This window comes from Pteronotus mesoamericanus, unplaced genomic scaffold (assembly GCF_021234165.1).
Source record: "Pteronotus mesoamericanus isolate MK-2021 breed Mesoamerican mustached bat unplaced genomic scaffold, CSHL_Meso_final contig_181, whole genome shotgun sequence".
NCBI lineage: Eukaryota > Metazoa > Chordata > Mammalia > Chiroptera > Mormoopidae > Pteronotus > Pteronotus mesoamericanus.
This window is the reverse complement of record NW_026555077.1, coordinates 2,321,447-2,345,131: the sequence shown is the minus strand read 5'-3', so window position 1 is coordinate 2,345,131 and position 23,685 is coordinate 2,321,447. Positions and strand designations below refer to the sequence as shown.

General features: G+C 38.1%; 2 protein-coding genes across 2 annotated transcripts in view; one reads left to right on the top strand and one right to left on the bottom strand.

Moving 5' to 3' along the window:
• Positions 1 to 23,685, bottom strand: part of TNNI3K (TNNI3 interacting kinase) — a 294,113-nt gene that overhangs the window by 60,778 nt on the left and 209,650 nt on the right. The window contains exon 21 of the mRNA XM_054566852.1: positions 19,646 to 19,755. Within this exon, the coding sequence (XP_054422827.1) occupies positions 19,646 to 19,755 (110 nt within the window). The remainder of the gene's footprint in view (positions 1 to 19,645; positions 19,756 to 23,685) is intronic.
• LRRC53 (leucine rich repeat containing 53) lies at positions 734 to 14,553 on the top strand. The gene is given in 6 exon segments (XM_054566838.1): positions 734 to 821; positions 3,163 to 3,978; positions 8,962 to 9,477; positions 12,081 to 14,275; positions 14,277 to 14,347; positions 14,349 to 14,553. Coding segments are annotated over 6 exon segments (3,891 nt in total).

Genomic DNA, 23,685 nt, shown 5'->3' with positions numbered 1-23,685 from the left:
GGCCAAAGATTTCCCTTTGAGGACCTTTTCATCCAGGGAAACAAAAAATGTCACTTGGGGTGAAATCAAGTAAACGGGGAGGGTGGGGCACAGGGTCTGCAATTTTTTTCACAGAAACTGCTGAACACTAGGTGTGATGGGGGTAGGTACACTGGTACCCATAATTCTCCTGTATACTCACCTTCTAAGAGTGGCATCCAAATCCAAAAAGAATAATTCATTTGCAGTTATGTGAGATTCAGTGCCTAAGATTAGCTTCTGCACACTAGAAAGAACACTGGATTAAGAGTTAAAAGACTTGGAGTTAGATATCTAATACTACATGACTTTGGATAGTTTATTAACCATTCTGAGCTTCAGTTTTCTCAACCTCAAGTTGAGTTGCAGCATTAAAAGAATTATAGAAGGTATGTATGAAGCTCAGAAAACTGTAAAGTATTTTACAAAGTAACTTAATCTTTTCATAATCCATAGTAATGAGTGTGTCCTGGATGTGAGCTCTCTGAATTTCCAGTCAAATGCTTTAACAGTTTGGTTTAAATTCTATACAAATTAAGGATTCTAGCCATTTATCTGGCATCTTGTGGAACCCAAGGTGCTCATTGAAAGGCAAATATCACCAAAATACCTCAGGAGCTAAATGTACTGAAATGATGGATAATAAATATCAACATTATGATGTGCATTATCCTCTACTTTCCTTTCAGGGGGATGGCTCATACTCTCTGCCATCATGCTGCGGTTGGCGGCGGCTTGCCCTGCGTCATGTTCAGTGTGCACCAAAGACGTAACTCTCTGTCACCAGTTAACCTATATAGTAGGTAATAACACCAATAACTCTAAAAAGCTGTGTTCAGTGTGCCTGGCAAATTCATTGTCATGCTTTTCGTTGTACTGACTGCTTTCTGGGCTCAGCCTAAAAAGGTAAATTTTTAAAGAGCAAATCATTCCCAGGGACTGAAGACTGGTAGCATTATGTTATTTTCCTGTTCCTGGTGGTCTCAGCCAAAACTAAAAACTTTCCAAGGTAATTACGACATTTCACTATTACAGGAGAATACTACCTTTTCATGCAGCTACACTTTTTATATAAAAGGAAGAAATAGATTACTTAAATTATATTTTTGTTCACACTTTGTACAAATTTGAACTCTACCATTGGCCAGGAAAAATATCAATGAATCAGAAACCTGAAATGCAATTGTTCAGCATTAGGAACATTAAGTGATACGCCAGAAAAATAGATTAGGAACATTAAGTGATATACCAGAAAAATAGATTATCATCAAAGTGCACCTAATTTTGAAAGTCTAGTTTTTTTTACTGATGGTAAATGAGCTGTAGAAATGCTAACAAGATACTGCCTGTATTCATTACATATTGCTTGCTTAAGTCAACAATTTAATAAGACACCTTATTAACAAATTTGAGGAGAATGTGATTTACATCCTGATATCTAAGAAGAGATAAACAAGTTATAAAATCTACCAATGAAAATTTTTCAGAAATAAGCTTGAGTTAAGATGAAGAAGAAGATGATGATTTCTTTCATTTCTAAAATCCTACAACTTTAAGGGAATTAAGAGGTAGTTGCTATTGTCATCCCTGACAGGAGAGAGACAGCTTCAAGGCTAGTTGGTTGTACACTGTTTCCAATCAGTACTGAACACATTTAAACACTAAACTTCCACCCTTTCAACTTTAAGTTAAATTCTTAACTTTATTATACATATTTTTTTGCCCAGAGATAGCAGATGTCTATAAGAAACAAATATTACTCATTTACATTGCTGCACCTCTGTAGCTTCCTTCTCATTTACAGAATACCAAAATTGTGAGGTTAAATCTCAAAAACACAAAGAAGTAAATGGATGACCTGAGTAGAATGTCTGTCTAGTCCTAGACAGGAAGTAATTGACAGAAACAATAGTCTATTCCCTTAAAGTTGACAAATCCCTAGAGGACTGGGGATCCATAAAGACAAAACTCCTTCAACTCATTAAAAAAATGATGAGACAAAGTGCCTAACTGGCCAGAATGACTAGAATTCAAATAATCAGTAATAAATATTTTTTTTAATACCATGATTTAAGCTTGCTTGTGCAGTAGAGATGGGAGCAATTCTTACAAAGAAGGTGCCGTGAAATCCTTTGTCTTTTACATTTTAAAAATCTCTTTGTTTCAGTGATGCAGTCTGCATTTCATAAGGGAATTGTGACTTGCTTCCCTCATGGTTGATTGTTCTAATATCACCTGTAGACCTCCCAGGGACAATGGACTCTTCTATCCTTATGACACTGTCATTTGCAGTCAAAACAATTTTAGCATGAGAAAGATGTGTTACAATAACTCCTGATTATAATATATCTTTATTGAGTTAAAATGCTTTGATTTCTAATGACAGTGCAGTGATAGCTCTGAGGTGATTATGGTGAAGGGATTTAACAGTTGGAAGCCCTGTGTACCACCTGTCATCACATGATGGACTTCATTGGAGGGAACAGATATTAGACAGGAGGCCGAGATGGCCCCGGCTATAATGAGAACCCCACCGACAGATCCTCGGGTTGTCTGCAGAGAATATAGATGCTTACCAAGTCGCCAACTTTTAGCCTGGAGCTAAAAAGCAGAAGACAGCGCTGCTTCTCACTCCCTCCCCCACGACCGCCCTTCCCAGCCTCAACCCATACCTTTATGTTTGAGGAAAAAGATGACTGAGTTCACAGCATAAATATGCATTGCTAGTGGGAAACTGGTTAGCAAGCTCAGACACAGGCTCGGCTTTTTGGTGAACCTGTACTGGGCTAGTAGGGCTCGGGCAGGTCAGTGCACACAGGCTCACTGAGAAGCAGCCTGAAAAACCACCTTCAAAAAAACCAGTGACAATAATCCTAAACAATGAATTAACTTTGACGTAAAGGAACAGATGGGTTTATGTTCTCAAATAAACATGTCATAGCAACAAAGAATATAAAAATCCATCATTCTGATAAAGAGCCTGGCTTCCCCTTAAACTGAGAAATCAGAGACTTGTTTTCATTTTGTTTATTGTTCTCACCCAGGTGATCAGATTTCTCCAGAGAGTATTGATTATCTCTGCTCTCCACCGCACTCCCCTCCCACTTGTGTCTTGCTTCCAGTCTGTGCTTTTCTTCCCCACAGCAGCCCCTGTGACCACAAGAGTTTTGATCATCACTGATGGATCCCTCTCCTCTATAGAGAGCACAAATCTGTCTCTCCTGTTTAATCTTGCCCTGCTCTCCTTGAGCAGAAATGGCATTGAGGATGTGCAGGAAGATGCCCTCTATGGCCTTTCAAAGTTGCAGACGTTGCTGCTGGAGCACAACCAGATATCCAGCTCTGCGCTCACGGATCACACCTTCAGCAAGCTTCACAGCCTGCGGGTGCTGGTGCTTAGCAATAACGCCCTCCGGACCCTGCGAGGATCCTGGTTCAGGAACACCAGGGGCCTGACCCGGCTCCAGCTGGATGGGAATCAGATCACTAATCTGACAGACAGTTCTTTTGGAGGCACAAATCTCCGCAGTCTCAGGCATCTGGATTTATCTAACAATTTTATTTCCTACATTGGGAAAGATGCCTTCCGGTTCCTGCCTCAACTACAGGAAGTGGACCTTTCCCGAAATCGGTTGGCCCAAATGCCAGATGTTTTCACTCCGCTGAAGCACTTAATCCTCCTGAGCTTAGATAAGAACCAGTGGAGCTGTACTTGTGATCTCTACCCCCTTGCTCGGTTTTTAAGAAACTACGTTATGTCTTCTGCTCACAAGCTCAGAAATGCCAAAGCCCTACATTGTCAGCCACCTGCCACAGCTGGGGCTGGTGCAAAGAGTGTGTTAAGGCTGTCGGACACCAACTGCGATCCCAAGGCTTCCAACCTCACTCTGGTTCTAAAGGACAGAAGCCCCCTCCTCCCAGGGCAGGATGTGGCCCTGCTGACTGTCCTGGGCTTTGCAGGTAGGCCAGGAAGAAGCGTACCCTCCTCTTCTCCCTCCTCTTGTCCATATTCTTGACGTACACTAAGTGATGCCTTTCCCGGGCAATTGGAAAAATTTGCCAGGGCTTGTGGAAGGGTAGGGGAAGGGATGTATCTGTAGATGTAGGAGGATGTTAGCTGATTTGGCACAGGTTGCAAGAATTTCCTGTTGCAGAAAAGCTGTCTGACATAAAGAAAATGAGTGCACCAGAATTCAAGAGCTCTATCCCTGGTATAACTATCACTGTGATCCTGAACAAGTGAAATTGCTGTGTAGACTTCAGCATTCTTGTTCATAATGAGGGAATAGTATCTACAGTTTATCAATTGTCCATAAGTTGAAAAGCACTGGTGCATTCGTTAAGATGGAAGGAGTTAGGGATTAAAAAATGCTATGAGACATAGATTACTTCTTTCTTCAAGGCACCCATATATGTGTGCCTCTCTGTGTTGTAGTGAGAACCAGTGGGCTTAGCAAGTGCGTGAGGAGGTGCTATTATGACAATCATATGCAACCTACTTCTATGGTGGTTGTAGAGTAGAGTGATGAAATGCATGAGCTCTGAAGTTGGATTGCCCAGGTTTGAATCCTTGCTCTGCTTTTACTTGTTGTGTGACTTCGGGCAAGTCACTTGACCTCTCTGTGCCTTGGTTTCCTCCTGTTTGGGGATTTGACTTCTAACATTTCTGTTTGTCTCTTTCAAAAACCTGGCCCATCCCTTCACAGACTAAGGAGAAGATAATATTCAACCCTTCAAATTTTCTATGGTTGTTAAAAAAATTTAAATTATGTATCAGCTGCCATTCCATCTAACTGAATGAATAGTATAAAGTGATCCTTGGTGTCATTAGCAGAAGAGCAGATCTGCATGAGATTTCTTGTGTTATTTACCTCAATATGTGTTTCCCCCTATGCTTGCAGTGCATGGTAAAATTCTCTGCACCTGTGGTAACCATGGTGATGAGAATTGCATGTGTGTGTGCACATGCGCGTGCATGTGTGCTGGGAGAAGGGTTCCTCAAAGCTGGAAGACCAGAGGCTCACATCCAGGAATGAAATTATGTATTTTGAATATGTACTATAAATAATCATTCCATAGCAGATTTCCAGCAAATTAATTGAACATCAGGTGTCTAACTTCTAAGTTAGACCTGTAATCAGGAGAGATGGAGACCAGCATCAGGTCTAGGCAAAGGAACTACCACTAGTTTTTCAAACTCATTTGAAAGTCAATTCAAATCCTCTCAGAAAGATAAATTGTTTCAAAACCTGGGCAGCTATGTCAGTAATTATATGTGCTAAGAAATAATTTACTGTGAAAGATGAAACAATAGGACAGAGATAGCTTTTTTTTTAATGTGCTTCTTAGAATACTAGTTCTAGGAGATAATTAATAGATATTGCATAAAAAGAAACACAGATTCACATACAAGCAATATGTTGTGGGGTTCAAATAGATTTGGGCAATGTTGGATTAAACAAAGTGAAACAGGCTTCTTCACAGCAGAATTTCTCATTGCCTTTCATTTGCTAATGAGCATTATGCATCTAAGAGGAAGAAATAATATTTCTCAATAATAATATTTCTCAAACTTATTGACCATAAACCCTCTTTGTCACAAGGATTTTACTGAATTATGTTTTGTAGGACATTGTTTTGGAAATATTATAATAGGGTAATTTTCAATATCTTTTAGGTATCTTTTACATCTATTATCAGAAAAGATTTTGCTAAGTTAACAACTCTGCATTAGTGTAGAGAAAGATAGAAATTCTAAAGACTCCAAAGATTTTGTCAAAATGATAGGAAGCTTACTATGCATGAATACCTTCTGATAAATTATAAATAAAACTATAAATAAAACTATGACATGTTGGGTTGTAGTGTGAGAGTTTATCATCATAATGTATCTTTCATTGAGTCATTGTTAAAAATACTGTTTTTGAAAGCGATTCTTCTTCTAACAGCTCTGACTTCTGGCCTCAGTTTATTCAGTTTATTCCATTAAGATTCTGCTCCTCCTGCAGTCAAACTGTGGTCACTTGCGTATACCTCTAGATAACAGCAAAAAGACTCCGACCTCTAATTTGGCCTCTGATTCCATTTTCTTCTTCAGCTATAGATAAACACAACAATTCAAAATAATATAAATAATCACGTTCAGTTAATTTAAAACTGATAAGTGGTTATTTGGCACCAAACACTGACATCTTGAACTGCTTATTCTGTGACCTGATGGATAAAAATAGAAAGCTTTCAAGAAGCTGTAATGCATTTCCAATACTTCAATAAGAATTTATCATTAATTTTGCTTTTTATTTTGTTTTGTTTTTCCAACTCAGGGAGATTGTCAGAACAGTTTTTAAAAATAGCAACAATGCCCATGGCAATGAAAATTCAACCATCTTCTTAATAGCTCGTTCAGTCTGCCTACAAGCTTCATTTGCTGCTTTTTCTCTCTGCACAAACAAAAAACGACCATACCTAACTGGTAATGCGATACAGACAAAGCTCTAACGTCGATGATGCTCCCCTTGCCAATTAGACACAAATAGAGGGGAAACTTTATTCTGCAGTCGGATTATGCCTACTCCCATTTCAGTGGCTGATGCATATATTTAAGAACATTTAGGTCCTTCTTTCCTTTGCTGTTTGGTTTAGTACCTGCCTCAACCATACAAAGTATTTTCTCCCCAGTTTGCTTTTGGGAATTTTTTTTTTTTTTTTTTTTTTTTTTTTTACCTAACAGCTTGAGTGTCGTAGGACCTAACAGGGCAATACAAAACCCAAACAACAGCACCGGCAATTGTCGTTGGCATAAGCCACAATGATCATTCATTCAGCCTTAGTCTATCAAAACACTGTATTAAACATGTCTCATATATTATATCACTTAATCTCTGGATGTTATTAATTATCCCCATTTGGAAGAGGAATAAAATAAGGCTCAGAGAGGTTAGAAAATTTGCCCCAGAAAATTGGGAGAATAAGGCTCTGAATCCTGTTTCCTTATTCGACACAAGGGAGGCAGTATTTCCAAAAATTTATTATTTTCATACATTTTAAACACTTAAAATCCAAAGCCCTCATTGGAAATAAATAAAACTCTAAGACCTAGCAATAACAATATTCTGATCTAATTTTTGGTACCACTTTTAAAAAACACTGTGTCTTTAATAGAAATTAAATTATTTCAATATGTTATAGCACTCTCCAAGATTTATTGTTGTCAAATAAATTGAATGGAACTTATAAGACCTCAAGATTTAGTGAACTATACAAAATTTGGAGGATTTTACTAGAAACCATCATTATTTTTGTTTAATCTTTATTTTTAACAGAAAAAAATGAAACAACCATGTCTGAAATCTTCATTTTTCTTTCAAGTTCAAAATATATCATCACATTTTCATTAAAGTTGTCTGTAGTGGAGAGAACCAGGCAAGATACGGCCAACCAATGAGTCTAGATTGTTGATATCATCTCATTCACATCTTATATCACTCATTCTGAATTCTCTGGGGGAACTGTCCTGCCCAAGGTCACACAAAGTTTACACGCAGAGCTGGACTTAGAACACATTGTTTGTAAATCAGTCAATACTGACACCACGTCTCCCTGATTGCCATTTTGGAGATTTGTAAGATTAGACCACTCATCAGTTTTCATTATTAGAATTCATAAACAGAATTCTTTATGTTTATTTAATATTCAATAAACATTTCTGGAGTGCCTCCTCTGTGCGAGAGTCTTGAGCACTGGAGATACATTTTTTAATAAAACCAAAAGTGTCCATTTTCTCACAGTGCTTCATTCTAGCAGGGAAGGGCAGACAGTGAACAAGAAAATTAATAAGTGAACAGAATAATTTTATATTGTTTTAGATGCTAAGATAAAAAGGAAATGACTGTGATATGGAGGGAGTTGAGGTTTAAACATCTAGGTGATTGATGATGTCATTTATGAAGATGGGAAACAGCAAGGTAGAAACATGTTAGACTCTGAGCCTGAGTTTGAGAAACACTGCCTTTGCGATTTTATTCAGAAGATAAACTATACCTACACAGAACAGGAAATGATAGTACCAGGCATTCTAAACTTAGGTGTTAATCATATTGTTGTGGACCTTCGTAGAAGGGAATGATCTTTGCAAGACTGAGAAAAAGAATTTGGAGGTGTGGATTTAGAGTTGAGAGGGTAGATAAAATTCACATTAACAGAGAGAGGAGAAAGTGTTATAAGCATCCCTAAGAGCATGCACAAAGGCTTAGAAGTATATTTTTAGACTAATGAATTGGATAGTTTGAAGCATAGTGTTTGAATCTGAAATATGGTGAAACACAAGGCTAAAAAGAGAGGTTATAGCCAGATCACACCAAGCCTTGGATGACAAGGAGTTTGGCCTTTATGATAGGAAGCCAAGGAGGTACATTGAGCTAGGGGGTGAATTTTCAGGTGCGCTCAAAAGATATCAATACCATGTAAAATCAATTTTTCTTTTTGAGGAAGGGATGTGGTATATGATAATTTCAGCATATATATTAAATATGGACTATTTTGGGGATTGACTACGGGATTAAGAAATAGGAAATTTGGAATTAAACTGATTTCCCATAGGCAGGAAAAGAATTCTAATGCATGAATTATTTTATCTTGAGTGAATTTCAGTCCATGGGGGGAAAAAACCAAAACAACTTCTATTATTTAACAAAAGACATTCCAGATGGTATTATTTCTTATCATTTTAATAGACACACACAAAAAAAGTTCAAATTAGAAAACAGAATGTGTCAATAGTATAGCCTCTGTCTGAACTGCTCTTTTTCCACATGGTGATAGACCTCCCACCCATTCCTATGTCCTTTTAGGCCATTAACCCTGATATTTGTGGACTTCACATGTGGTGATTTATATGTTTCTTCCTATGATGTTATCTTTTAATGGTCTTTCTGTTTGTCACAGGAGCTGTTGGTCTCACTTGCCTAGGTTTAGTTGTATTTAACTGGAAACTCCAACAAGGCAAAGTAAATGAACACACATCAGGAAAGCTTTGTTGCAGAACCTTTGGTGAATCCCTGTGTGCTCATGAGGCAAGAAATCACCACGCTAAGGGGTACTGTAACTGCCACTTAACTCAGGAAAACGAGATAAAGGTCATGTCCATTGTGGGGTCCAGAAAGGAAATGTCACTTTTCCAGGAAAACAGCCATCAAGCAGCACAGACCTCTGAGTCCACAGCCCCTGCCGGGTCATTTAGAAACCTGGAAGGGAAGGACCATGAAGCAGGCAGCACTCGTGCCTGCCTTGGTGGCAGGTTGCTGCAGTCAGGATATTCAGAGCCTCCCGGGAATATGGCAGCTTTTAATGAAGCAGGCTTACTTACAAGATACTGTCCAAAGAGAGTTGAAAGTCCAAGGAACCTTGAGCCTGGGGGAGTCCAACCTCAAACTCTGCCACAGCATGTAAGAAGAACAATAGGTGAGTTGTCTTGTTTTAGAAAATCGCTCTCTGTTTAAATCCCTCTGAAAGAGGTAGCCTCTTTTAATTTCTTCAACAGGAGAATAAAAATCACTGTAGCGCCCGTCTATTCCTTTTCCATAAACTTTGTGTGTGTGTGTGCGAGTTTGGGGCGAGGTATAGGTGGAGATTCCCCACCCTCAGGAGCTGAGAGTACATCTTGTGCTTGCTGTAAAGTGAATTTTGTGATCCAACATTGAACAATGTTAAAAAAAAATAAAAGAACCTTTTTAAATAGCTATAGTGCTGTTAAGATTTATGGAAGGCTGAGGATCGGCTTCCATACTAACATCTTTCGAGCTCTAATGCCAATTCTGCAGTAAGCAACCTTCCCAGAGCATGACATGTTAGAAGAATGGGCCTTCTAATGCTAGTGATTCATTTCAGGAATGATGTCAAGACACATACTTTGCTTGCTGAGCTGTCAGGGATGATAACTTCCCAGTCCAGGGAAAGTCAGGACTTAATTCATTGTCCCATGTTGGGAGCCAAGCGAATCTGGCCGTGACATCTACCCACTGTACATGGGTGATGTCAATATCTAGGTGGAGGCAATGAATTAAATGTCTTCCTTTTCCTCCCTGAATAGTAAGGCGATGCTTTCAGGCTCAGCATTGAAAACTTTGACAGCTGCTCTGTAAAGAGGTTCCTGCCATCTACTTGAATTGGATTACAACAAGCAGAGCTTTCTCTCAGAATGTGAATGACAGAGGTACTGCACCCAGGCATGCTTACCATGAGGATCAGGCCCTAAGATGGATTTGGGGACCGTTGGAAAAGAATGAAACTGTATGTTATTTCATGTGTAGCATAAGGCAGGATGTGAATTTATTCTATTGCATACCCAGACTGCAGTTTTTACCAGTTTCTGGCGATTGCTGATTTGACTCAAAAGAGGAATGGCCAAGGAAATAAACATTTGCCATAATAGCCAGATCAGATTGGTTTAACTTATTAGCTTTTCAATAGAATCATACCTTAGGCACATGTTTCATTTTAGCTGTGCCCAATGCCTTAACTTCCCTGTGGGAAAATCCTACACTGAAGGGAATAGGGCCCCTTAACCATTTAAAACCTAGGCCCTTGCCTCACACACAGAACACAGGTTGGTCAAACTGATGCACTTTTAAGAAACATTTGAAATTCTGCTACATGCCAGGCATTGTACTGCAGCTGGAGAGGACAGGTATTTGAGGAGAAATCAACCAAGACCATACTAGCTCCAGAACCGATGTCAGTGTCACTCTGATGATGCCTTCTGACTGGGAAGCACAGAGCCAGTGTTTCAGGGGTAGGGGGGACGTTATCTGTGCTCTCATCATATAGCTCTTCATATTTATCTCTGAGTCACAGAACTCTGTTAGAATCTGATAAAAGCTACGCATTCTTTCCTCAGAATAATTTTACACCCACATAAATTTTATACCCACAGAAAGTTATATCCACATAAAGTTTCCATCTAGTCTAATCTTCTGCTATCCAGAGAGTAAGTGGCTTCTCCAAGGTCACCCAGAAAGTTGAAGCAGATCTTGGATAATATTAAATGCTATTCTGAGGCTTGGTTCACCTCTTCCTTTCTATCATTGAACAGAAATAATTCTTTCTTTGTCTGGATAAAACAAACAATTTCACAATATTGAGAAAGTCCACTAATAAGATGCAATTTTAAATGTAATATGCAATGTAGTTAAGAGGACAAGATTTAGCATCAAACAGACCAGGGTCAAGTTCTGTCCATGTCATTTTACGGGCATGTGCCTGGGGGAAAACATTTAACCTCCCTAAGCTTGTTTTTACATTTGTAAAAGTGATAGGGTAATAGGATTTGTCCAATAGGTCAGGGTTCTTGTGATTATTAAATGAGATAATGAATGTACAATATTTAATACAATGCCTGGCTCTTAGTATATGTTTTTGTCATTAATATTATTTAACATGTATTATTAACCTATACTTTGTAAAAATCCCAGACAGAGATTTTTGTAACATAGAGCAGGCCATATTCTAAAATACTTATTCATTTAACAAATGTTTAACAAATACCGTATTAAGTGTTGAGATCATAAAACAGGTATGATCTCTGCTTTGATGGATCCAAGATTATGATAAGCATTTTTCTTTTGTTGTTGAAACTTTCAACTTGAACACTATGATATTTTATTATGTTTTTTCTCATGTTCAGTTCCAAATGAGAAAGGAATGCAGAAAAAATTACTATGGTTATTTGAAAAAGATTTAAGTATTACTAATATTTAAAGCTACTTAACCAGCAAACAACTAATCAAAAGATGTATACCTTTGAATACTGAATATTTTTATTTCCAATTCCATAACTTTTAAGTCAGCATCCCAACTGATTAAAATGTGGCCATAGAGAGTGCCATTGCAAACACAGCAAATTGCCAAATGTCCTTCGTGGGTTTGACTAAGAATTAGAAAATATTCAAGAATTGCCATAATTAGAGGAATCATTTTTACACCTTTGAGAAGCTTTCTAAGCATCTGTTCAGTTGGGGTAATAAGACTGCGCTCAGTGTTAAATGTCTGCATTTATTGTTCCACAGATATCAGCAGTGACACATTTAGTAGAAGATATGCAACACGAGCTTCATCTTTGGCAAGAGAAAGTCTTGAAAAGCATTTATCAAATGAATCATGGCAGCTTCCAATAGAAAAAGAAGACAATGGCTTACAACCTCACAGGCAGCGACATTTCATTACAAGCTCATCATCCAAGCCTTATGAGCCTGAGGAGCACTATGTACAAAAGATCTTACAAAAACATGAATCAAAATATGATGATCCTTGTGAACTGTTAAAACGGAGCAGGCCTAGGTGTTTGCAGCCAAAAAATTCTCTTATCTGTAAATATGTGCCCTACGATCAATTTAAAGATTATGTGAAAGAAAAGAAGCCACATCGTCGAGAACATTCAAAGTCCAAGAAAGAGCAAATCCAAATTTATAGTGCAATAGAAAAATTCCTTATGAGTGAGGACAATGTGGAGTTATCGGGGTTATCAACAAATATCAAGAAAACATATTCCCCTAGGAGTGTTAGCTTCCATGATCCTGGTTTAGTTGAAAAAAATAGGCTGGTGATGTCACGCCAAACAACAACCGGTTCAAAACAGCAGAAACATCAAAGCGACCACCTGACCACCTTGAATCTCAAAAAATGTAGCAATGTGCGAGAGAGAAGCAAACTAGGAAAATGGCTTCCTGATACACAGATTCTGAAAGGAAAGAGAACCAATCGATCTGATCTCAAAGGGAAACTTAGAAAGCAAAATTTAAGGATAAAATTAAATTTATGCCCTTTTAGAAAAGCCAGAGTCCATCCAGAAAAATCCTCGATGGAACTCCCTCCAAAATGCAAGCAAGTATTTTTACCGCCTAATAAGTTATCTAAAGCTTCTAAGAAAGAAGCCAAAATAAACCTCCTGTCGTCTGCAGTTTTTCCCCAACAGCCAGAAAGTAACAACTATATTGCACTCACTTCAAACAGACTGCCTCCCAAGCATGCCCCAAATCAGACCCCCTCTTACAAAAAACATACTAAAAAGGCTCCTATGCCCAGTGCTAACAACTTCTCTGTAGTCAATCAGAGCTCCCTGGAAGGCAACCGTCACCCTCCTGGCCTCATTTCTGATGGCAGCCCAGCCACGTTGCCTGGGCTCACTCTCACTGTAGCTGAACACAGGCACTCACACTCTCAGTTCTCAGCTGAGCAAATGGAAGATGCACCTCGCCCAGCATTGGTAGCGTCCAGTTGTCTACCAGCTTCTTGGGAAGATACAGGCAGTGATGTTTTAGCATCCTGCCATTCCAGGAGGGCTACTGACCAAGGAGCGATACAGCCTGCTGAGCACATGGAGCAGGACAAATCTGGGACCAGTGTGCCAACCCAGTTTTCTCTGTCCTTGGAAAATCAAACACACCTTGTCCGTGTCCGCAAGACTGACACCTACAACGAACACATTGTAGATCAGAATCAACTGTTACAACATGTAGTGCAACACTCAAGTAAGGAAGAACTTGGGAATGCAGAAAAAACATTAATGACAGGACCTAAAATATCACATCAGATTATGGAAAATTGTATTACAGACGGGGGAGCGGATGTAGGAAAAAAGCTTCCTAAGACAGAAATATGTGATTCCTCTCTCATTCCTCGAACAGAGTCCAAGGGCAACCTCGCATTTATGAAGATGAATTTTATTCCATCCCAAAATAGAATGGAACTTCCCAAGGATATCAGTACTTCTCTTAGTACTCAAGCCATCTGGCATCTAACCAATAGCAGCGAGAAAGAAACTGACGGCACAAATGCATTGCCCAGAGATGAAGGCATCGAAGCACTAGAGATAAAAATAGTAGGAAAAGAGGAGGAAAAAATGCCTGATAAAAGCAAAGCAAATTCTAGTATGTTAATACAGACCAGACAGATGACCTTAAAAGGCACGACAAAAGAAAAGCAGGAAACTTGGGAAAATGGAAAAAGTAAAACCCTTACATTACATGGTTCAAGCTCTGTTGAGGCTCCTATTACAGCTGAGAGTTTGAGTATGGTGAGTTCCCATGAAACTGAAGGTAGACTACCTCCTAGTGAAGCAGACATTCAAATAAACAGTAATATGCATGATTTGAGAGAGTCTCCAAATATTTGACCGGATCACGGTGACAGAGCACAGAGAGAAGGTGCAGTGGCAGCAGAGACACTCAAAGCACTTCCGCTCTTCCCAGAGGTAAAAGATATTTAGTTTTGAGGCACAAAATGAGGTGCCTCTAATTCCTAGAAGAATAAATGAAGCTGGAAACTCTGCTCTAACACATACACCATCCACCATCGGCCGAATATGCTAATACATCACCTTTGGAGGCAGAACAAAGTGAACAAAATAACTCAAATAACAATCATTTTCTACTTTGGCTTTCTTCAAAAGGACACACCAACTCCTTCAGCTTTTGCATGCATTTCAAATGCTTTGTTTGGGAGAAAAAAATCCTTCGCAACTCTTTGTTATCAGTGAACTAAAAGCACATGTTTGAATATAACGCAAAAATCAAAAATGGAGCCGCAAGATATATTTGACACAAATGAGTTTTCTTCTTTAAGGGATGGGGATATGGGAAAGAAAAATTTTGTCTAGTCTTGGAAAAGAAAGTCAATTAAAAAAAAAGTTTTAAGTAAATGAAAGATTGAAGAAGAAAAAAGTACTTGAGCAGATTTACACTTGATGTTTATTTTATGGAAATTACTATACACATCTCAATTAGTGGTATTACAATATTGCTTTCCACACAGATGATTATATATTCATATTTGTGCCTGATCTGCTTTCTTCATTATGGAATGTAAATAAAAGTTGAGCTTTGCTTGTTAACTGTAGTCTAGCTGATATGCATATTGGTATATTTCAACCATTTGAGACTGTTCGTTGACAATTATGCTTGGTCTTAAGTAGAAGTCTTTAAAATCTGTTAATTTTCTAAGAGAAAAAAAATCAAGAATTTCTGTAAAACCTGTAAAATCCTATAAATCCACTAGGTGGAGATCTCAGCTTCAATCATTTTAGAAGAACAAATGGAGCCTTAAGATCAACACAATGGATCCTGAACAAAAGGAATTTTAAGGAGCTTTATTGCTTTATTGCCAATTTTTATTAACTTAAGTTTCTGAAAACTGAATAACTCATTAACATGTAAGATTTCAAGGTTTGATCTCTTGCTTTGAGCATGCCACTATTGTTTGGTGTTAGTATGCCTTCTTGTGCACAGAAATTAAATGTGCTTATAAACATCAGATTTAAAAGTAATAGCACAATAAACATCTCTCATTCAATGCACACTTATCTGACAGATAGAAGCATACTCAAACAATTTTGTTAACATTCCAGTAAACTGTGGAAACCTACCATCAAGGTATAGAATACTTCACATTTTCTAGTGGGGGGAAAAAAGGTTGCAAAGACAACAAAGTTCCTTTTCACCTCTCTCTATCTGTCTAGGTATTTGTATCTATGTATCTACATTTGGCAATATTATAAAGGTTAAGAGACTATTAGGACAATAAATAATACTGACATGCCCCACCTATCTTCTGTTGTTTTTCTTATTCAAAATTGCCAGCAACTGATAATTTTTTATTTTGAAAGTCCCTAACCTTATTACCTTTCTTTTTTCTCTTTTTGTCCCTGGATTCAGAATTTTCTTAGTTATAATTTCAACTCCTCTCCCCTTCATTTTTGTGCAGACTCTCCGCTTGAGCTTAAATCCCATGCCATCTGCCTGCCTCCCTTTTTTTAAGCACCTTTCGTTAAGCACCTTTAAGGTGAGAAGAGCGGCTACGATGACTTGCACGGTAACTTGATTCTAATTGACAGCTCCCTCAGTTCTGTAGACCAGGTTACTTTTTTCTTGTTAGCTCTCATTTTTTTCCCTTTTCTTATTTTTTAAGCACCTTCACATTAATGCAGAGCCTGTCCTTTTATTCTCCTTTCACTGTCAACAACATCCCTGATATGCAGGGGCCTAATGAGGGCTCTGGTCACTGACCGCCCCTCAGAAGTCAGGGATGACAGTGCTCCAGGACTCTCTTCTCTCTTCTGTTTCCTAAATCCAGCCTTCCACCGCCTTATGATGTTATGTTTCCTTTGAAGTAGTTCCCAGGTTTACTCGGGTTCTGAATCCCCATGGTAACCATTGTAGTCTCTGTTGTAATCAACTGGATTACTCCCTAGCAGCCCAGCTGGATGCTCTGAATTCAGTGCCTTTTGCTCCCATTCAGCCCGCTAGTCCACTATGCTTATTGGCCACAAATTACCTGGGGTGCTTGTTCAAATGAAAAGTTCCTGCTCCATCCTAGGGATTTTGATTTAGTAGATTTAGAATATGGCCCCCCAAATCTTGGTTTTAACAATCATTCCAGGGTAATCTGGAGCATGTGTATGCAGACCACACATTAAGAAATAAGGCTGAACTGTTCTGACGCGCTCTAGGAGATAATTCAGTGTCTGCCTCCATAGGAACTATATACACTTCTTCAAGTGAGTAAACCCTTCATAACAAATTCAGACGAATTTTCTAAAAAAATTACTTTATCATATTCCTTCACTGCTTTAGAGATAAAAATATAATTGTCCATAATTTCATGTCCAAATTTCCTATTCTGGCTTCCAAGGCTTTCCAAAATCTTATCCCATTTAACTATGAGAACTTTCTGCCACCTCACTGTTTTTCAATAAGCAGTTCCCATCCCCAATAGGCTGGTATTTTTGTGGTCTTCTTTTACCTTTATGGATTTTGATTAAGTTTTATCTTTGTGGATCTTGACGAGGAAGACACAAACAGGAAGCGGTCATGTGCTTCAAATTCAAAAAGTGAGGCAAAAAGAGACGTAAAAGAAAAAAATGAGTAGAGAAATTGATAATCTGGAAAATAATGACCAGGACAGTATCATGTTAGGGTCTTAGCTCTAAATGATTCAAATGATGCCTGGTATAAAGATTTCACCCCTCAGTGGCTACAATATTTCAATAACTAAGTCTGTCCCCTATGTATTCTCACAACAAATTTGCACATGTTCTCTTTTGGGGACTGTTTTTTTTCCCCCCCTCTCTTACCAACCATGTTCATTCAGCAAACTCTTATCTATGCTTATGATCTCAGCTCAAGTGCCATTTCTTCCAGGGAGCCTTACCTAACCCACACGGGTTCTGTGTCCCACACATGCTAGTATTCCTTAGTAAGTATTCTCACCTAATTTGTTTTCTCTTTAACTTAGCCTGTAGTTATAAAACTGTTCATGTGTTTATCTAGATAATCTCCCTTTGATCACTAGGCCTTAAATTCCATTGAGAGCATAGCTCCATGGAGCCCCAGCATCTATTCCTAGGGTTCTGTGTAGTAGAGACTCAATGAAAAATTGTTGAAGGAAATAATGAAAACTAGTGCATTGTTCCCTTTTCCCTCACCACTCAGCCTACTGATACGGTAAAGGCCTTACTGGGCCATGAAATGATGACTCGGGCACATCACGTACGGAAGCAGCTCAATTTCATAATGCTGCGATGGGTGCTGCGATCAAGCCAGGGTCCACCTGACTGACAAGCCCAGATGTTGGCAATGAAAGCTTTGCTTTCCTACCCTGCTTTCGCCCAATTCCCTTCCCTGAACCTCATCCTTAGAGCCCAGACCTATGCTGAGAGTCTTCACTGCTTAGCAATAAAACCTTTCTACTAAGTACTTGATTTTGGCCTGTTAGTATATGTATATGCTGTTTATATTTACATTCCTAAATTTTAATGTACCCTCTTTTGGCCCTATTCGGGTTCTCTTTGTCATTTCCCAATCTGTTACATATGACATCCATTCTACCCCCAAAACACTTTTAGAAGCTTCCAATGACTTGCTTTTTTATTACCAAATTAAAGCTTCCTTATGTCCCTTATCTATAGTCATGAAAAGTCAGTTCACAAGAGCAAAAGGGATTCCCTGGATTGTTATTTTATGTTATACCTTGGAACAGCTCATATTCCACAGAGAGAAGGAAATTTTGGATTAGGTACTTGGCAGTCTTATTCCTGGAAAACACATCTGAGTTCATATGGAAAGACAAGGAAAGCTTCTCCTGAACTATTTTAATCATGTAATTTTTAAGACAAGTTTTTCCGGACATCAAAAACCAGATGAGATGATTGGAGGCACTGATAAGCAGTAGTGATATTCATTCACTTACTCAATAAATATTTTTGAGCATTTACTAGGTATAAAACAAAATGAACAAACAAAAAAGTCTCTGTTTTTATGCAGCTAACATTCTGACAGTGAGAGAAGATTATACACAAAGAAATATGCAATCTCTCATATTAAGTGGTCAGCAGTAGAGGTTATTTCTTTTGAGATATTCAATCCATGTGCCATTATAATCTTCCCTTTTCTTCACAAGAGTTTCCTGTACAATTGTGGGATTGGGTATTGACTTGGTCTAGGTTTTGCTTTTTGAAAAGAGGAAAGTTGCTTTCTCCTTCCAAACATCAGGAGTAGGGCTTATTCTGTTTCTCCAAAGGTGAGATGTTTTCTGAGATAACAATAGCCTCCCTTTATCTGCTCTTTTCTTTGTCAAAGAGAGATAAAGTGCCTGGGAAGGATCCGAAACAAGGACCTATAAAGAAAAAGAACAGCAATATCTAGGATGGCTGGAGCTGGGTGAATAAGGGCTATTAGGCCTTTTGGTATAAGAATCCTTTAGTGGGAAGAATGTGAACTAAGTCCGTCTGCTCAGAGCAGAAGAATCAATGTGGACTGACGTCAAGACAAAAGGATTTCAATAGGTAGCAAAACAGAGTGACAGGCGGACTCTCAGACACTGTACTAAACTGTGCTCTCGGGACTGAAGTTGTGGAATCTCCTCCTTTGCCAGCCATGGAAGGCAAAGTAGACATCAACATGGTACAAATAGGAAGAATCCTTTTCTGTATACAGAAGGTCTGGGATTTCATTCTGGGATTATGTGACTATTTCTTTTTACTCTCTCAGGTTTATGATCATAGTTTTAAAAGTTTTCCCCATAGTTTACATACTGTACTTTACTTATTCCTTCCATAACATCAATCCCTTTGTTTGGACTCTAAATCTATGCTCTCCACCACTTTATCACAGCCACTCTGAGTTAGACAAGGGCTAGGACCAGGTCTCCTGCCTCCTGCTGGAGCCAGTGCCACTGAAGACCACGTATCACCGAGCCTTTGTCTGGAGACTGGCCTCATGGTGAAAAGCCCACACAAACCCATCTTAGGCCAAATTTCTTTCTTTAGAAAACGGCTAAATAAGGCTGAAGCATAGTTAATAAAATTGCAGCTGAAATGAGAGTGTGAGTCATCTGTCATACCCTGGTTTTTCTTTTACTAATCAGTTGTGAGAAACGTTTCAAAATCAGAGAGCAGCAGCAAAGAAATATGAGATACTCAGACTTCTTGAGGCAATTAGAGATGAAAGAGCAGAAGGCAAATCAGTCTTCCCGCCCTGACAGTCTTAATATACACACTAAAAGAAGACTTTGGTGTGACACTATTTGTGACAGATTTTGACCATAACACATTTTCTAAGAGGAAATAAAAATGACTCACTTCAGGACATGCATTCCACCCTCGCATCAGCAGAGACGATATGGGCTTCGGAATAGAGTAGCCAATGGGCGGTCTGATGTGATGGTAAGCCATGTCTGCTGCGGCAGCCGCTGCAAACCAAATGGCCATGTCATTTTGAAATTCACATATTCATTTCAAGAAGCACATGAACAGGCAACACTCATCAAGGATGAATCTGTGTATCATCAGGAGAGATTCAAAAAGAACTCAATGCTTTTTTTAAAAACTAAAACAAAACACTGGATAATTTGATACTATAAGTTTATCTCTATAAATTCATTCATTTGGTTTTTCATTCAACAAATAGTGAGCAGAAGGACTATGCACAGAAACAAAAAGAAGCATGCAAATAACAAGTTATTTAGGGTGTGTGGCTGAAGTAGTGTGTGCACATGATGTTATAGAAAGTAAACACTGAAAGACACATTGGACCAGACTGCACAATGCCATAAATCTCAGGCTAACGAACTTCTACTACACATAGCAAGACATGGGGACCACTGAACTTTGCATTTGAATAACTGGGAAGTACAGATAATTTTTAAGCTTAAATTCCATGACTATTATAAGAATGTTAGGATTTTAATTTTTAATATGTATAAGGTAGTTATTTGCTGAACTCTGTCAGAGACTTCACATCCATCTTTTTAGCTAATACCACTCATTGATTGAACTCCCTAGCGTTGCCTGCCTATTTGCATTTCTGAATATTGCTCATCTCAAACTCCCTATTACTGCATTATGATTCTGGGACTTCATTGTAGATTACTGATTGCTGATTATTCTTCTGTTCCACAACCGGTGATTTCTATACTCCCTTGGAAACCAAGCTTATAACTATTTTTATTAAATACATTTTGTATCAGTCATCATGGCATTATAGACATAAGCTCTTTCGATGCCCCTAGCAACCATGCAAGGTATGTATGTGTGTTACTGTTATGTTTTAGTGTGTGTATGTAATGAGTTTTTAATTTATAAAAAGAATTAAATACAACTAGTGGTTGCTGCAGCTTCTTGTTCCAGATTCTGTGCTCTCTTCAGCCACTTCACAGTGAACGACACATGAGGCTCTTTTATTCTTAAAAAAAAAAAAAAATTGCTCAGCACCAGTGGAAGGCTCAAGTTCCAGGGCATTGCCCCTTCCTGTTTTCTAGATCATGATGTCGTAAGCATCGGTCTGTATCCTAATGGCTTCAGGTATGACCCTCAACTATTAACCTCTCTACCTAAGTTTGCTCCAATTAAGTTCTGTTTATAAACCTGGTCCAGCGAAATCATATACAGTGTAACTTAACATTATCCTTTATGGGTCAGTCAGAATTAGTATCTAATTTTGCCAAATGTAAAATTTATATTTATTCTTTGTAGGATTTTAGAAAATTAAGAGAATTAGAATAAAATTTTATGCAGAGGAAACAAATATAAACATATTTTAAGTATTTCTTATATAATATTTATATCATGAGCTTATTTCTAATATATAATTATGTAACACTTTTTTCCTTAAATTAAACATAAGCATTTCCAATGTTAAAACTCCATGTTAATATATTTTTAATGACTCTGCAGTTAGTGTGATTTACTTAATCATTCCTCAAATTTAGGTTCAAATTCAGGTGTAAACACTTCAAAGAATGTCTTTTTCAATATGACTTTCTGGATTTCACAAGTTACCTGTGTTATACTGAGAGGTCAAATTAATACATCAAAGGGAATAACTAAGACTTTTTATACATACTGATACACTGTTTTTCTGAATAGTTGTACTAACTTATACTTTCAATACCAAGTGTGTAAGAAGGTTTTTATTACACATACATCAGAATTAGATTTTCTCACTTTACAAAAGAGTTTGCTAATATGAGAGGTAAATATATCAGCTCACTCACTGTTGTTTAAATTTAGTTCTTTGATAAGTAGTGAGGCTTAATGTTTTCCCAAACATGTATTATTTGTCTTTAAAATCTTAGTTCATGCCCTTTGCCTGCCTGTAACAGAGGACAGTCCCAAATGGGGGAGGGGTTTGAGTTGTGCATGGGTGACTGGAGACAGCCCCCTTGTAAACATGTGGCCCAAAAAGGGACACAGGCAAACATGGCTGACATTGGTCATCATGGATTGCTAACATTGAGAAAACAAAGAAAGAAAATGCTGACCAAATCATACTTAGCAAACTGAACATGACTTATAAAATGTATCTTTTGTGTTAGAAAAAACTAGACATGTTAGGCTCCTTCCATTGGCTACTCTTGGCTATTTTTAATTCTTTTTTGGAATGCAGTGAATAAATAAGCAAACAAACTGATGCTTAATGATCACTGATCTAACTCTACTTTTTCACCTTATGACCATTTGGATATTGTAGGGCTGGAGCAGCTATAAGCACATAAACTAGTGTAGTGAACACATTTAAGCTAATATCCTAATGGGTGGGGAGGGACAATTCATAAAGTGAGTTAAGCTCAGAAGCAGGTGCCAAAAGTCTCCTCCGAAACTCTCTTAGACTCTGATAGCAAGTACATAAAGTTACTTGTTCGCTTCTTGGCACTGTGTCTGGCAAGTCAGTTTAAGATGAATGATATTTAATTCTTCATTATTCAAAGCAGACTCTGCAAAGCCCTGGCAACTTCTTCTCCCTTTTGCTTTGTGCAGTCTTGGCAGGGACACTACTCACGAGCACTTCTGCCAACAAGTGGGCAATGCAACATGAGGGGTCATGGAACTGAAATTCATCACCTTTCAGATTGTTTTGTCAGTCTTGTCTAACTGGCCATGCCACACGAACAGCCAGGAAATCTTCTGGTACTCTAGATTCAGAAAACTTACTGTCAATCCATTATCACAGTGTACCTTGATTGCTACATCAGATATGTTCAATGCTTTCTGTTTTTACAAAGAAAACTACTATTAAAAGGGAATAAGGCTAAAATAACAATAGCAGTAACTATTTATTGAGCACCTATTTTTTCCTCAGCACTATCTGAAATCATTATCAATAGTTTAGTAAAGCTTATAATCTAGCTTCTAGACTAGAGCTGTACAATAGAACTTTGAAAAAATGTATTTAATTGCTTATGCTATTACAGTTGTCCCAATTATTCCCCCTTTGCGTCCCTCCACCTGGTACCACCTTCCATCCATCACCCTACTCCCTTACTTCATGTCCATGGATTGTGCATTTAAGTTCTTTGGCTTCTCCATTTCCTATATGATTTTTAACATCCTTCTGTCTATTTTATACCCACCAATTATGCTTCTTAATCCCTGCACTCACCCCCACCCCCATTCTCCCCCTTCCCCTCCAAGCTGATAACTGTCCAAATGATCTCCATATCTATGATTCTGTTCCTGTTCTGGTTGTTTGCTTAGTTTGTTTTTTTAAATTAAGTTGTTGATAGTTGTGAATTGGCTGCCATTTTAATGTTTATTGTTTTCATCTTCTTTTTCTTAAATAAGTCCCTTTAACATTTCATGTAATAATAGCTTGGTGATGATGAACTCCTATAACTTTACCTTGTCTTGGAAGCACTTTATCTGCCCTTCTATTCTAAGTGATAGCTTTGCTGGATAGAGTAACCAAGGTTGTAGGTCCTTTCTTTTCATCACATACTTCTTGCCAGTCCCCTCTTGCCTTCAAAGTTTCTTTTGAGAAATCAGCTAATTATCTTATTGAAACTCTCTGCTTTTCTCTTGCTCCTTGTCAGATTCTCTCTGTATCTTTAACGTTGGGGATTTTAATTATGATGTGTCTTGGTGTGGTCCTCTTTGGGTCCAACTTGTTTGGGACTCTCTGTTCTTCTTGGACTTATATTTCTATTTCCTTCATCAAATTAGGAAAGTTTCTTTCATTATTTTTTCAAATAAGTTTTCAGTTTTTTGCTCTTCCTCTTCTCCTTCTGGCATATCTATGATTCGGATGTTGGTACGTTTGGAGATGTCCCAGAGATTTTCTATTGCTATCTTTGTTTTTCTTAAATTCTTGTTTCTTCTTGCTATTCTGGTTGAATGCTTTTTTT